Raw genomic sequence first — 12464 nt, forward strand, 5'->3', positions numbered from 1 at the left:
CAAAATATTTGTAAGGAAGAGATAATATTGCTTCCCTCCATCACGTGGCACTTGCATGTCACCCTATACAAAGGGTCCGCACGCAGAGACTCTTGATTAGGCCTGACCCCTTTCCATAATAGCTCGTACCAATTTCTGGTCTCCCACTAATATAATATAACCCCTATAACGGAGCATGTAGTAAAATAATGCATCCTGTTGTATCTATTCTCTGCCCCGTTTTCTACAATTCCTCAAATAAATGCAGGAATAAAACATTGTGTACACTATAAATTCTATGATTCTGGCTTCTCTAGATATACATAGGGTTAAATAAAAGTTATTACCCCAATGACTAGTATATAATATGGTCATATATTCCATGTCCTGCATTAAATTGTATTACACATATTATAAATACATTCGCTGCTAAATTCACTAGTTAAATGATGCTTAAAATGAATTGATCGTTTTGCAGTCTACGATTTAGTAGAATAGTATAGGCAGCTGATGAGTTACAGCTTCATTATCACTCTAACGTTACTATGGTTTGAGGTCCCTTACAGCTTTTGTCGGTCCAGACGTGAAGCTCCTGTGCCAGCTCGGGAATGACTAGGAATGTTCTCCAGCCTTGACGCTTCTTGGACTTCAAAATGTCTCCAAAGATGTGATCGCCAATATACAGAATATCTTTTCCTTTTGCTCCTAACAGGTCACACACAATGTCAGAAGAACCTAAAGAAAGAAATATATTCTGAATATACACACACACCGATCAGCCATAACATTAATACCACTGATAAGAGAATAACATTAAATTTATCAGACCAGGCCTCCTTCTATTGCTCCATGGTCCAGTTCTGATGCTCACATGCCCATTGTATGTGCTTTCGGTGGTGGAAAGGAGTCAGCATGGCAACTCGCTACGCAGCCCCAAAGACCGCAAGCTGCAATTTTCTGACACCTTTCTATCATAGTTAGAAATAAAGGGGTTGTACAGGATTAGAAAAACATGGATGCCATCTATCAAAATCAAACACAACCTGTGGACAGGTGTGGCACTGTTTCTGGAAGATCCTGTACAGCCCCTTTAACTTTTTCAGCAATTTGTGCTACAGTAGCTCTTCTGTGGAAGCGGACCAGATGGACTAGCCTTTGCTCCCCATGTGCATCAATGAGCCATGGGCGACATGACCCTGCCGCTGGTGAACCAGTTATCCTCCCTTGAAGAACTTTTAGAAGGTACTAACCACTGCATACAGGGAACAGTGACAAGATCTGACATTTTGGAGATGCTCTGAGACAGTCGTCTAGCCATCACAATTTGGCCCTTGTCAAAGTAACTCAGATAATGCAAAGATCTGAGCAATTTTACAAGAGCGAATTTGTGATGAGTAAACGACTGCGTCACAGCAAGTCCAAAACAATTTTTCCTGCTTCCAACACATCAACTTCAAGAACTGACTGTTCACTTGTTGCCGAATATATCCCACTCCTTAGATGTACACATCAAGCAAAAAATAATGGAGTATAAAAAAAGTATACACAAAAAGGTTGCATTAAATGCTATATACACTGGGAACTCCATGGATTGTGTTGCGCCATATCTCTTTGTTCCATTCTCATTCTTCACATGAGTAGGAGAGACTGAACAAAGACTTGTGTGTCAGAGCGGACATGTATTGTTATAGCTAGTAGTACTTCCTAAGATCACTGCAGTGGAGGTAGCTGTACGGTGGCCATGGAGGCAGAAAGTCTACAGGTTCTACAGATGTCATTAGTCAAGGAAAAATCACAGACTGATGGAGCCCACAATATGGCTGCCTCTCATGCATAAGTTGTAGGTACATGTGATTCATACCTCCAGAATAGACAATTCCATGTTGCAATGGTCCTGTGTAGGTGCCAATTTTTAACTTGCCAGTGCTCTGTGGATGAAAAGCAAATTTCCACATGACAAAACATCTTAATTAAAACACCGCGCACACAGAAAACTAGAAAACAGAAACAGTATGCTGGCAGCCACCCGATGCTAAAGAAAAACAGCCCACACCGACCACTGTTTTACATAATATGTTACAATTTACCAAGCTGTAACATATGCAGTCAATAAAATCAAATCATGTTGCAATGTCAGACTAGCAAGCCTCGAGCCCACCAGAGGAAACGATTCTGAGGGTCTACGGTCAACCAGAACATGTGCAAATCCACCGTTAACTACATCTAAAACTTTGCCGTTATTGTCACACAGGTCATAGATCATGCAAAAGACAAACTTAGCCGTCACCTCCTAACAAAGTGAAAAAAAATGGGTGGGTGCAAATCTGCTGTGACTGCCATGCAAACAAACACTAAGGTATTTCAAGGCATTTAAAAGACTAATTTTAACAAGGTTCCTTATCATGAGAGATATATATATATATATATATACATATACACACACACACACACACACACACACACACACACACACACACACACACACTTAATTATTTATTTATAGTGAATGGCAACTTTATTGGACACCTGCCCTTTCACAATCGAAGCTTCTCTGTATGAAAATTAGAAACCTGACTCCGGAGTGCTGCATAAAACAAAGTGAGCACGTTTTTCGTGGATCACGTTCAGTGTAAATCCACATTAGAGTGGGTAAAATTGAGCGATGTGAGTGACATCGTGGAAAAACATCCAGCGAAAGGGGATCTTGTGGACGTCAGCAACTCTTCGATGAAAGGAGTCAGAGGAGGACGTCAAGAATCATTCTGACGAACAGGCGGTGCAGAGTCAACTAAACTGCAGCCGAATTAAACACTGGTGCTCCAACGAACGTGTCCAAACGCACAATTTAGCACGGATGAGCTAGAACAGCAGATGATCAGTTCGAATGCCATTGCTGTCAAAAGGATATAGAAAGGCAACACTCCAGTGAGCAAAGTAGCTAAAAAATTAGATCACGGTGCAGTGGAAAAAAATTGCCTGGTCAGATGAATCCAGATCTGTTGCACCATGCGGATGGGAGGGTCAGAATTTGACACAAGCAGAATGAATCAATTAACCCTTCTTGGCAGGTGTCAACAGTTCATGCTTGTGGAAGTGGAGCAATGATGTGGGGAACATTTTCTTGACACACCCTATTAAACCTGTTGATGGATATTTGAACAGTAGGGCTTACCGAAGCATCGTGGCCGACCAAGTTCATCCATTTATGGCAACGGTTTACCCTATGGCAGAAGAACGCTTTAGCGGCAGCTGTGAGACTATACTGTCCGCATGGGCTAATATTCCTGCAGAACAACTTCAACACCTAGTGCAATCTATGCCACAATGAAATGCTGTGCTTCTGAAGGCCAAAGGAGGTCCAACGCGCTACAAGATGGTGTCTCTAATAAAGTAGCCATTCAGTGTATGTTTATATATTGTAAGCCTGCAGCAGGAAAAGTACTGGAGGGGGGTGTATATCTCACACAGTTTGTTGAGATGGGTGAGAAAAAGGAATACACAAAAGCTGGGTTCTTCAGCAAACCTATTTTGCTGAGGCTTTAGTTAAATGTGGTCCTGGGACTGGATTTTCATAAAATGGGAGGTAAGATTGATAGTGGGACCTGTCATTCCCGTCCCGACCCTGGGACGTTGACCCTAGCCCAGTTATCTCAGATGATGCGATTAAGCTCGTTACTGAGCCATAAAAACTCTGCAGCAAGTGCAGAGAGGGTCAGAGCCTGGGAATCTACACAAGGATAGTGTGGAAAGTCTGATCCAAGGAACATTGTACTCGTGGTTTAGAATAGGTGAAGAAACCTGCTGTTTAGTCAGTGCTCAGAGGGACCAGGTGCTTGTTTAGTTTATTTGCTGCAAGTCCTGGTTGCTGGATAAGCCAAGCATGGATTTTAAACTTAAACAGTATCGACATCCTCATTGCCTACCGCAATATGATCATGATCACCTGTTCGGTGAATGATTAACCAATTATACCAGACAATAATCCTACAAAACCCATTACATTGTGCAAGTGTACCTAGAAGAATTGATGCTGTTTTGAAAGCAAAGGGTAGTCACACCGAATATGGATTTGATTTAGATTTCTCTTCGGTTCATTCACTTTGCAATTTGTGAATTGCTATTAAAAAAATAAATAAAAAAATAAAAATAAGACCTCCAGTGGAAGTTTCCTCGTCTGCATTCCTACCACACTGTTACTACAATACACTTCTTTTATGTATACTGCACATACTTTTTGAACTGCTGCCTTGTCTGTGCTTTAAAAAAAAAAGCCTCCATCTTGATCCGATCGATCCCATGATGCGTCAGCACAGCATCACATGACCAGCTAAAAGCCATACCATTTCTGCAAGCTGGGGGAACACTGTGATTATCATTCTATGTTCTCCTAAATAAGCTGAGAAACCATAAGTATACAGACAGGAAGACTGCACTATATTCTTCTACATTTTACCTGTGTGACAGGAACCTGTCTAAAGGGGGTTTTACACTGGGCAATTATCGGGCAAACGATGGTTCATAGAACGTTCGTTGCCAATAATTGCACTGTGTAAACAGGGCAGCAATCAGCAGACGAACGAGAAAACGCTCATTCATCTGCTGATCGAATCGTCCTAAAAAAATTAAATATAATCATTGTCGGCAGCATATCTCCCTGTGTAAACAGATAAAACGCGTTGCCGACATAACGTGTGGGGACGAGCGATCACAGTAACAACCGCTCGTCCACATGCATAGCTCCTTGTGACAGTAGCAAACGAGTGCCGATCAACGAGCTGTCTCGTTGATCGGCGATCGCTGCACAGGCCAAAATCGGCCTGTGTAATAGGGCCTTAAGTATCAGTGGTAACTGATGATAGAAGTTTCTATCCCCCTGTGCAAAACTAGAGTGGTACAGGAACTGCTGAAGGCTGTAATGGGTGACACGTGGATCCCCGTAGATCTGTATATATGTGTATATATAGACACACATATGTACATACTTCTTTGGGTAACAGCTTTCCAAATTTAAAAAGATAAGCATATTTGGTTATAATAAGAAATACAAAGAGTAAAAAAAAAAAACAAGAGAAGCACTTACAGTATCTACTTGTCTCAGCACAGTCCCTTCCCCAAAAAATAGAGGCTTTCTTGCATCTACTAAAATTAAATCAAAATAGGACTGCCAAAGACGATGTGCAGTGCCAGGCTGCAGGAGAAAAAAACCAGAAACATAAATCATGATTAGTTTTTTGTAGTATAAGCAAGTAAACATCTTGCTGAAATTACCCTGAAATAAAACACAGTTTAAAAAGCAGATTTACACACTTGACCGTGAACATAAATGGCAAAGTGACTATATATTTGTCTTTGTCTGCTGCGATTACATGGCCTGTTAGTGTTTCATGCTAAAACCATTGCTGAATGGAGAGCCTTAGGCCCAGTTCACACTGAATTTTTGGTGCAGATTTTGATGCGGAATCAGCGCCAAAAAACGTCTGAAACTGCCTCCATTGATTTGATGTCCTTTCTTGCCGCACTTCCGCCTCTAACCTCCTATTGAAATCAATGGGAGGCAGAAAAAGGGTTTTTCGTGGCGTCTTCTTGTCCGCGGTGCTCAATGGACGCGGGCGGAAAACGCAGCTTAAAGAGGCTCTGTCACCACATTATAAGTGGCCCATCTTGTACATGATGTGATCGGCACTGTAATGTAGATCAAAGCAGTGTTTTTTATTTAGAAAAACGATCATTTTTGACGGAGTTATGACCTATTTTAGCTTTATGCTAATGAGTTTCTTAATGAACAACTGGGCATGTTTTACTTTTTGGCCAAGTGGTCGTTGTACAGAGGCGTGTATGATGCTGACCAATCAGTGACCAATCAGCGTCATACACTTCTCTCCATTCATTTACACTGCAGATAGCGATATAGTTATATCGCTACGTGCAGCCACATACACTATAACATTACTGCAGTGTCCTGATAATGTATATATATTACCTCTAGCCAGGACGGGATGTGTATTCAGAATCCTGACACTTCTCTAATACAATCCCGACACTACAGCACAGCAAGCGTAATCTCGTTTGAAATGACAGTTTACAGCTGTGCTGTGGTGTCGGGATTGTATTAGCGAAATGTCAGGATTCTGAATACACGTCACGTCCTGGCTGGAGGTAATGTATATTCATTGTCAGGACATTGCAGTAGCGTTATAGTGTGTTTATGTGGCTGCACATAGTGATATAGCTATATCACTATGTGCAGTGTAAATGAATGGAGAGAAGTGTATGACGCTGATTGGTCACTGATTGGTCAGCGTCACACACTCCTCTGTACAAAGCCCACTTGGCCAAAAAGTAAAACACGCCCAGTTGTTCATTAAGAAAGTCATTAGCATAAAGCTAATATAGGTCATAACTCCGTCAAAAATTATCGTTTTTCTAAATAAAAAAAACACTGCTGTAATCTACATTACAGTGCCGATCACATCATGTACAATATAGGGCAATTATAATGTGGTGACAGAGCCTCTTTAAACCACGGCAAGAAATTGCAGGCAGGTAAAAATCTAATTTTGAGGCAGATTTGTTTCTGCCTGCAAAATACTCCGTGTGAACTAGGCCCTATAAGGTACCTGCCTGCATCTATTTGTCTACACATGAATCTTATTCAGAACAAATAGTTTGGCTCTTTCCATAATTTCCCATAGACTTCAATAAAAGGAGTCATGCGCAACCGTAGCCTAAATCTCCATTAAATTGAAGGAACAACAGAACTGCTGACGGCCGCATTTATTCTCAAAATGGGGGTCACTTGTTACAAAAGTATATACGCTAAATAAAAGTGTAAAAAGTGTAATTCAATGAGGGAGTTTCTCTTTAAACAAAAGCCATAAGCGGCTTTCTGTCACAATAAAAATTAAAGTCCTGTCCGTATGCCCTATTAGCTTAATCAGCTGTTTGCCGAGACTGGACCAGCTGCGGTCAGCTGATCTGATCAGACAACCCCTTTAATGTCCGTTTTTTCAGAGCGGATAAATCTGGTTGCATGCAGCCACCTCTAGGCGAGATAAGTACATAGGAATTTAAACAGCTAGTATTGAACTAGATTGAAACTTTATACATTTGTACAGTATAAACGGAGCTTCAACTGCAAAGTATTTACATTACAGATCATATGTAATATTTTGAGCAGCCTAAAAGGAAACGGTTAGCAGTCTTGAGGCCTCAAAACTGCTGACAGAGTAACATAGGGGATGGTAGGGGCATTTTAAACTTATCCTTTTTTTTTTCCATTTTTTGCATGACCGAGAAACCGAAATTTGCTATATAGACCTCAAAACTGCTGACAGGCTCCTTTTAAGAACTCAAGAGATGTAGAGAAAACAATATGACTCATCATATTGATAACATACCTTTGGTCCATGTGCGAAGTCAAACAAGTATGTCATAATTTTCTAGAAGAATTAAAAAATAGAATTTAATTCAATATGTGTTCATCCTAAAATTAATTTCCTGGATTATACAAAAGTTCCCCCCACTGTTCACCTACATAACAAGGGACAAATATAGAGTGTGAATTACTACCTGAAAGAAGGTTCAGAGAAATCTTCCAGTATTATAGAAGACATTTTCTAGCTATTCTAAGATCGTCTTTCTAGCTCTGGTTTTAAAGCAAACCACAACCAGTCATTTTTGTTGACAGATCCCATCAGTTTGGTCAGGATCCACGAACTCATTTCTGTGACTGTCCCGCGATGAGACCGAATAGTTGGGATTTTTGCAACAACTATCTTATGGCTACGGTCAGTTTAATAGTGTTTTGACATCATGTCATGTTTCATCCATAATGAAGTGTAGGTAAAAGTATAAAGCACTAAATCTATGTATATGTAGTGTAGGAATGTAAGTATATTACAAAGATTATTATCCAAAAACCCCTTCACAGTTTGTGACCCCTGGTGTGCTGGGTCCACATTGAACTGTACCTCCAGTTGCAATCTCCCACCCGACCTGACATTGGCTGTGGAGAGACACTACTGCACGCTGGGTAGTACAGTTGTCGTGGCAACCATACGACGCCCTGAGAGTATCTCGCACCGGTCCTAGTTATTAGAGTAGGACCCGTGCACAATATTCTCTGGGTGACCTACAAGTGCCACTGCAACTATAACGCCCAGCATGCAGTAGTGTCTCTCCACAACCAATGTCGGTAGGAGATTGCAAATAGTGGCACAGTTTAAATAAAATGCACATTACCTAACCCTGATCTACGGTCTGCAAAATAAAGTAAAAACATATAGCAGAAAGTTTGTATACCACACGTACTATCATATTACTACATTTTTAACTCCGCTACCAACAGCCTCTACAGTTTTAAAACAGGGGCCAAGGTCACTTATACTCATACACATGTCACATATGTACAGCTGTTTTTTCCAATACAATAGGACATCAAACAGACTTTCCTTTCCGTTTGCATTTCCGCTGAGAGGTTAACCCGACTGAAACCTCCGACGGAACCCCTCAGCAGAACACAGCCTTAGGCCTGATTCACACGAGCACTGCGCATCTCGGTCATGAAAAACTGCGGTTTTTCACATCCGAGGTGCATACGTGCTCAGCGCTGCGGGACGTGATGTCACGCATCCCCCATAGTTGAGAGTCTATGGAGGGATGCGTGATGCGCGAAAAGATAGGACATGTCCTATATTCCCACGGACCCTTCAGACGGTCCATTGAAACAACGGCTGTGTGAACGGCCACATTGAATTACATAGGTCCGTGGGATGGCCGCTGTTTCAATGGCCGTCCCACGGACGTTTAACACGAACGTGTAAATAAGGCCTTAAGGATACAAATCATCAAAAGTGTCATCTTAAATAATTTATTAGTAATTGATTCCGTTCCTTAAAAATCTCCTGTGGACCCGAAGGGAATGTCAAACTCCCATCATTGCCTTCCAGCGTAACTAATGTTATTGTGTATTCCTCTAGTCTGTCCCTTTAAAACAGTTCAGTCACATGTTACCACATTCAACTCACAGTGAGAGAATCGCACTCTTTTCCCGGTACCCTGGCAACGAAAAGTGATGGGAATGTTTAATTAGTACTTACGTGGGTATATTTATAGTCACTGTTTGTGACCAGAAAAATCTTTCCCATTTCATTAATGCGGCTCAACAGGAGAGGTAGCTTATGCTGGAAGTAGAAGAAAAGATGTTAAAAGCTTAACTTCAAATGTAAAAAAATAAAAAAAGTAGTGTAAAATAAATGAAAAACTCTAATAAAATCAATTTACCTATATTTTCCCAAGGTTAATTCAAAATTAATAAATAGGGAAAAGGGTAAATCTGGAAGTTCATGTTCCTTTTTCTCCAAAGTTACAACATGAATTTCACCAAGAATTGCTATTTTCAGGCCAAGGAAAAATGCACTTACATCTTTCACAACATACTTTGGCAAATCCTCCGCAGTCTTCTCTTTAAGTGTTCCCTGGAAAAGAAAGATGTGAAAATTAAGTCTCCTGCCAGGCAGAAAATCATTGCAAATTAAATATAAGGAAGACATATTGTCTCGGTCAATAGGGCCTGATTGTCAAAGGGAATAGGAACATCCAGTTGTCAATGTATTCTTCAATTTCCAGGAGGAATAACAGAGGAATGACCATGTAGAGTTCTAAGAAAAAGTGCTACTGAATTGTTTTTTTTATGGGGAATTCAAGAATTTACTAGAACAGACATGTCAGGAGAGCGGATGGGTCCTGTTTTATGGGTTTGTCTCACGACAGCTCTGGTCTAAAAGGGGCCAAATCACTAGATCATTCAAATTTACAGCAATTCCAGCACTTGCATTTGCTTTTATTGAAAAACTATTCACTGTGGTTTGCCCCTTAATCCCTTCCTGATGTGGCTCATTTGTACTTGATTGTTGGGACTTTATCCTGCCCCTATATGACTGTCAAGGAGAGGTGAGAAAAGATACGCTGTAGGACAACACAGCGCTGCCTCCCCAAGTCTCTTTACACTGCATATCCAGACTGCTCGCACTACTTTTCATTTTTACAATACATCAGCTAAAAAAAAATAAAAAATCTTCCGTGAAGAACAGCCCATACTTTATTATAGCATGCACTACTTTTTATCATGGAAGCCATCATTAAGGGCAGGGGTACGCAACTAATTTCAGTAAAGATCCGCTTACCTGGGATCAGGTAAAGGTCCTAGCTGATCATCAACAGTAAAGTTGTAGTTTGGTTAATGTTTTGCAAATTTTGTAGAACTATTTACATCAGAGTAATTATTATTTTATAGTGGGAAAACCAAACCTGTAAATGAATTCAGACCAGATCCCTAAAATTATTCAGACCCCTAAATGAGTTTACCCCAAAGCAGAACCCTAAGATTAATCCAGACCCCTGGACCAGACCCCTAAAATTAAGCACACCAGACCCTAAAATTATTCAGACCCCATACCAGCTCCTATTATTCAGAATTTAGACCAGCCTGTAAAATAATCCTGAACCCAGACCAGCCCCTAAAACGAATTCAGACTCACAGACGGTAGGAAGTCAGAAAAACAGAAGATAAGACAAAAAAAAACAGAAGCTGTCCTGCTCTTGTAGCTATTGCTATGCAGAAATTCAGCACTCTGTAGTAACAGATCCTTTTAAACACAGATATAAAACATTAGTGAATTATAAGATCTGGACAACAAGATTGCTAGAACAGATCAGGATCTACCTTGTAATGAACCCAGTCCACAGCATCCCTGACATCTTGGAACATGCTGCGGAACGACATGAAGAGATCTCCATCTTTAAACCCCTTTTCGCAGCTGCAGCATTAAAAAGAAAAAGAAGGTACTATGAGACTAGGAAGGTGAAAAGCAATGATACGAGTGCAGTGCTGGCCATACTGGAACGAAAGAAATGAGCAGAATAATATTACACTGCTCTTGTTTAATGGCAAGTAACACTATGGGGTAGTTCACACTGAGTATTTTGGTGTTGTTTTTGATGTGGAAACTGCGCCAAAAAAACTCCCAAAATCGCCTCCCATTGATTTCAATGGGAGGCGGAGGCGGTTTTTTCCACCGCAAGCAGTAAAAACCGCTCACGGGAAAAAGAAGCGACATGCCCTTTCTTCGGGGTTTCCATCTCTGACCTCCCATTGACACTGGGTGGCAGAGAGGGGGGCGTTCTGACGGAAGGTCCATTTTGAGGCAGATTTTTCCACCTGCAAAAAACTGTGTGTGAAGAGGGCCTAACAGTATATGTTGTTTAAGTAAACCCTTACCTAGTATACCGGTCACAGTTAGTGAAGAAGTCAACCAGGCAAGCCAGCAGGTAGGTTTCTGGAGGGAGTAGAAATACTGGAGTTATCATGCAGCAATGAGGTCTATTATACGCATACAAACAGTGAATTATGAGATCGCTATAACAAATAGATAAAAAAAAATTACTTAAAACACCACTACCATGAGACAGAGGTACATTATACAAGGGCATCTACTATAGAAGTAAATATTTATGGTCTGTCCTCTGGATAGAACATTAATATTTGACTGTAAGGTCTAACACCCAGGACTTTAGCGGATCCGCAAAATGAAGATGCGACGCTCCAGTGAGGGCTGCGAGGGGACCTTCATTGTTTACATAGTGCTTTACATAAAATTGTGGCTGTGCTTGGTGTTGCAGAACAGTCCAATTTAAGTAAGTGCAGCGTTCCTTTCATTCAGCCGATGGGTGGGGGTTAAAAGGGGTTGTCCGGTTTCAGCAAATTAATGTTATACTGTTTTCCAATATACTTTCTGTATTAATTCCGCACAGTTTTAAAGGTCTCTGCTTGTTGTTATCCAGGTGGAGCATTTATTATTTCCTTCCAGGGAATAAAATTCTGTCCATGGTCATGTGATGGACACAGGTGTTTGGATTGTTACAAGACATAGTTGTGATACACATACTGTAACTCTAACGACCCCAGCACCTGTGTGTCCATCACATGACCACGGACAGAATTTTATCTACTGGATGTTAACAATGAATGTTCCTACTGAATAAAAACAAGCAGAGATCTTGAAAGCTGTGAGGAATTAATACAGAAAAGTATACTGTAAAATTGTATAACTTTTAGTTATACAAAAAAATAACATTAATTTGCTGAAACGGAACACCCCTATAAGGAGGCAGAACCCCCACTGATCAAATATTAAATGGCCTTTCCTGAAAGATAGTCTATCAATATTTAAGTCCCGGGAAACTCCTTAACCTTTTGTCATTTTTTAGATGGAAATTTGAGGGAAATTACAGTGCTGTCTGACATGGATGTCTCTTTCCTTTTTCATTGCTTTGGTCATTAGCTTCTTTCCAGAGGTATGAAGGACAACATCATATTCTAACGCGGACCCTTGTTTCCATAATAAATAGATATCCAATTAAATTTAAAGCATTTTTGTAGAAGATTAAGATTTATACTAATTTAAAGTGTAGCTAAACTTTTGACA

General features: G+C 40.5%; 1 protein-coding gene across 1 annotated transcript in view; it reads right to left on the reverse strand.

Annotated features, from left to right (window-relative positions):
• The window catches only part of NT5C2 (5'-nucleotidase, cytosolic II), a 97047-nt gene that overhangs the window by 10462 nt on the left and 74121 nt on the right, over positions 1-12464 (reverse strand). Inside the window, exons 7-14 of the mRNA XM_075841086.1 lie at positions 11258-11315; positions 10703-10796; positions 9402-9455; positions 9078-9161; positions 7377-7418; positions 5060-5167; positions 1841-1907; positions 544-714 (exon numbers count right to left, since the gene is read on the reverse strand). Of these exons, the coding sequence (XP_075697201.1) occupies positions 544-714; positions 1841-1907; positions 5060-5167; positions 7377-7418; positions 9078-9161; positions 9402-9455; positions 10703-10796; positions 11258-11315 (678 nt within the window). The remainder of the gene's footprint in view (positions 1-543; positions 715-1840; positions 1908-5059; positions 5168-7376; positions 7419-9077; positions 9162-9401; positions 9456-10702; positions 10797-11257; positions 11316-12464) is intronic.

This window comes from Rhinoderma darwinii, chromosome 11, assembly GCF_050947455.1.
Source record: "Rhinoderma darwinii isolate aRhiDar2 chromosome 11, aRhiDar2.hap1, whole genome shotgun sequence".
Lineage (NCBI taxonomy): Eukaryota > Metazoa > Chordata > Amphibia > Anura > Rhinodermatidae > Rhinoderma > Rhinoderma darwinii.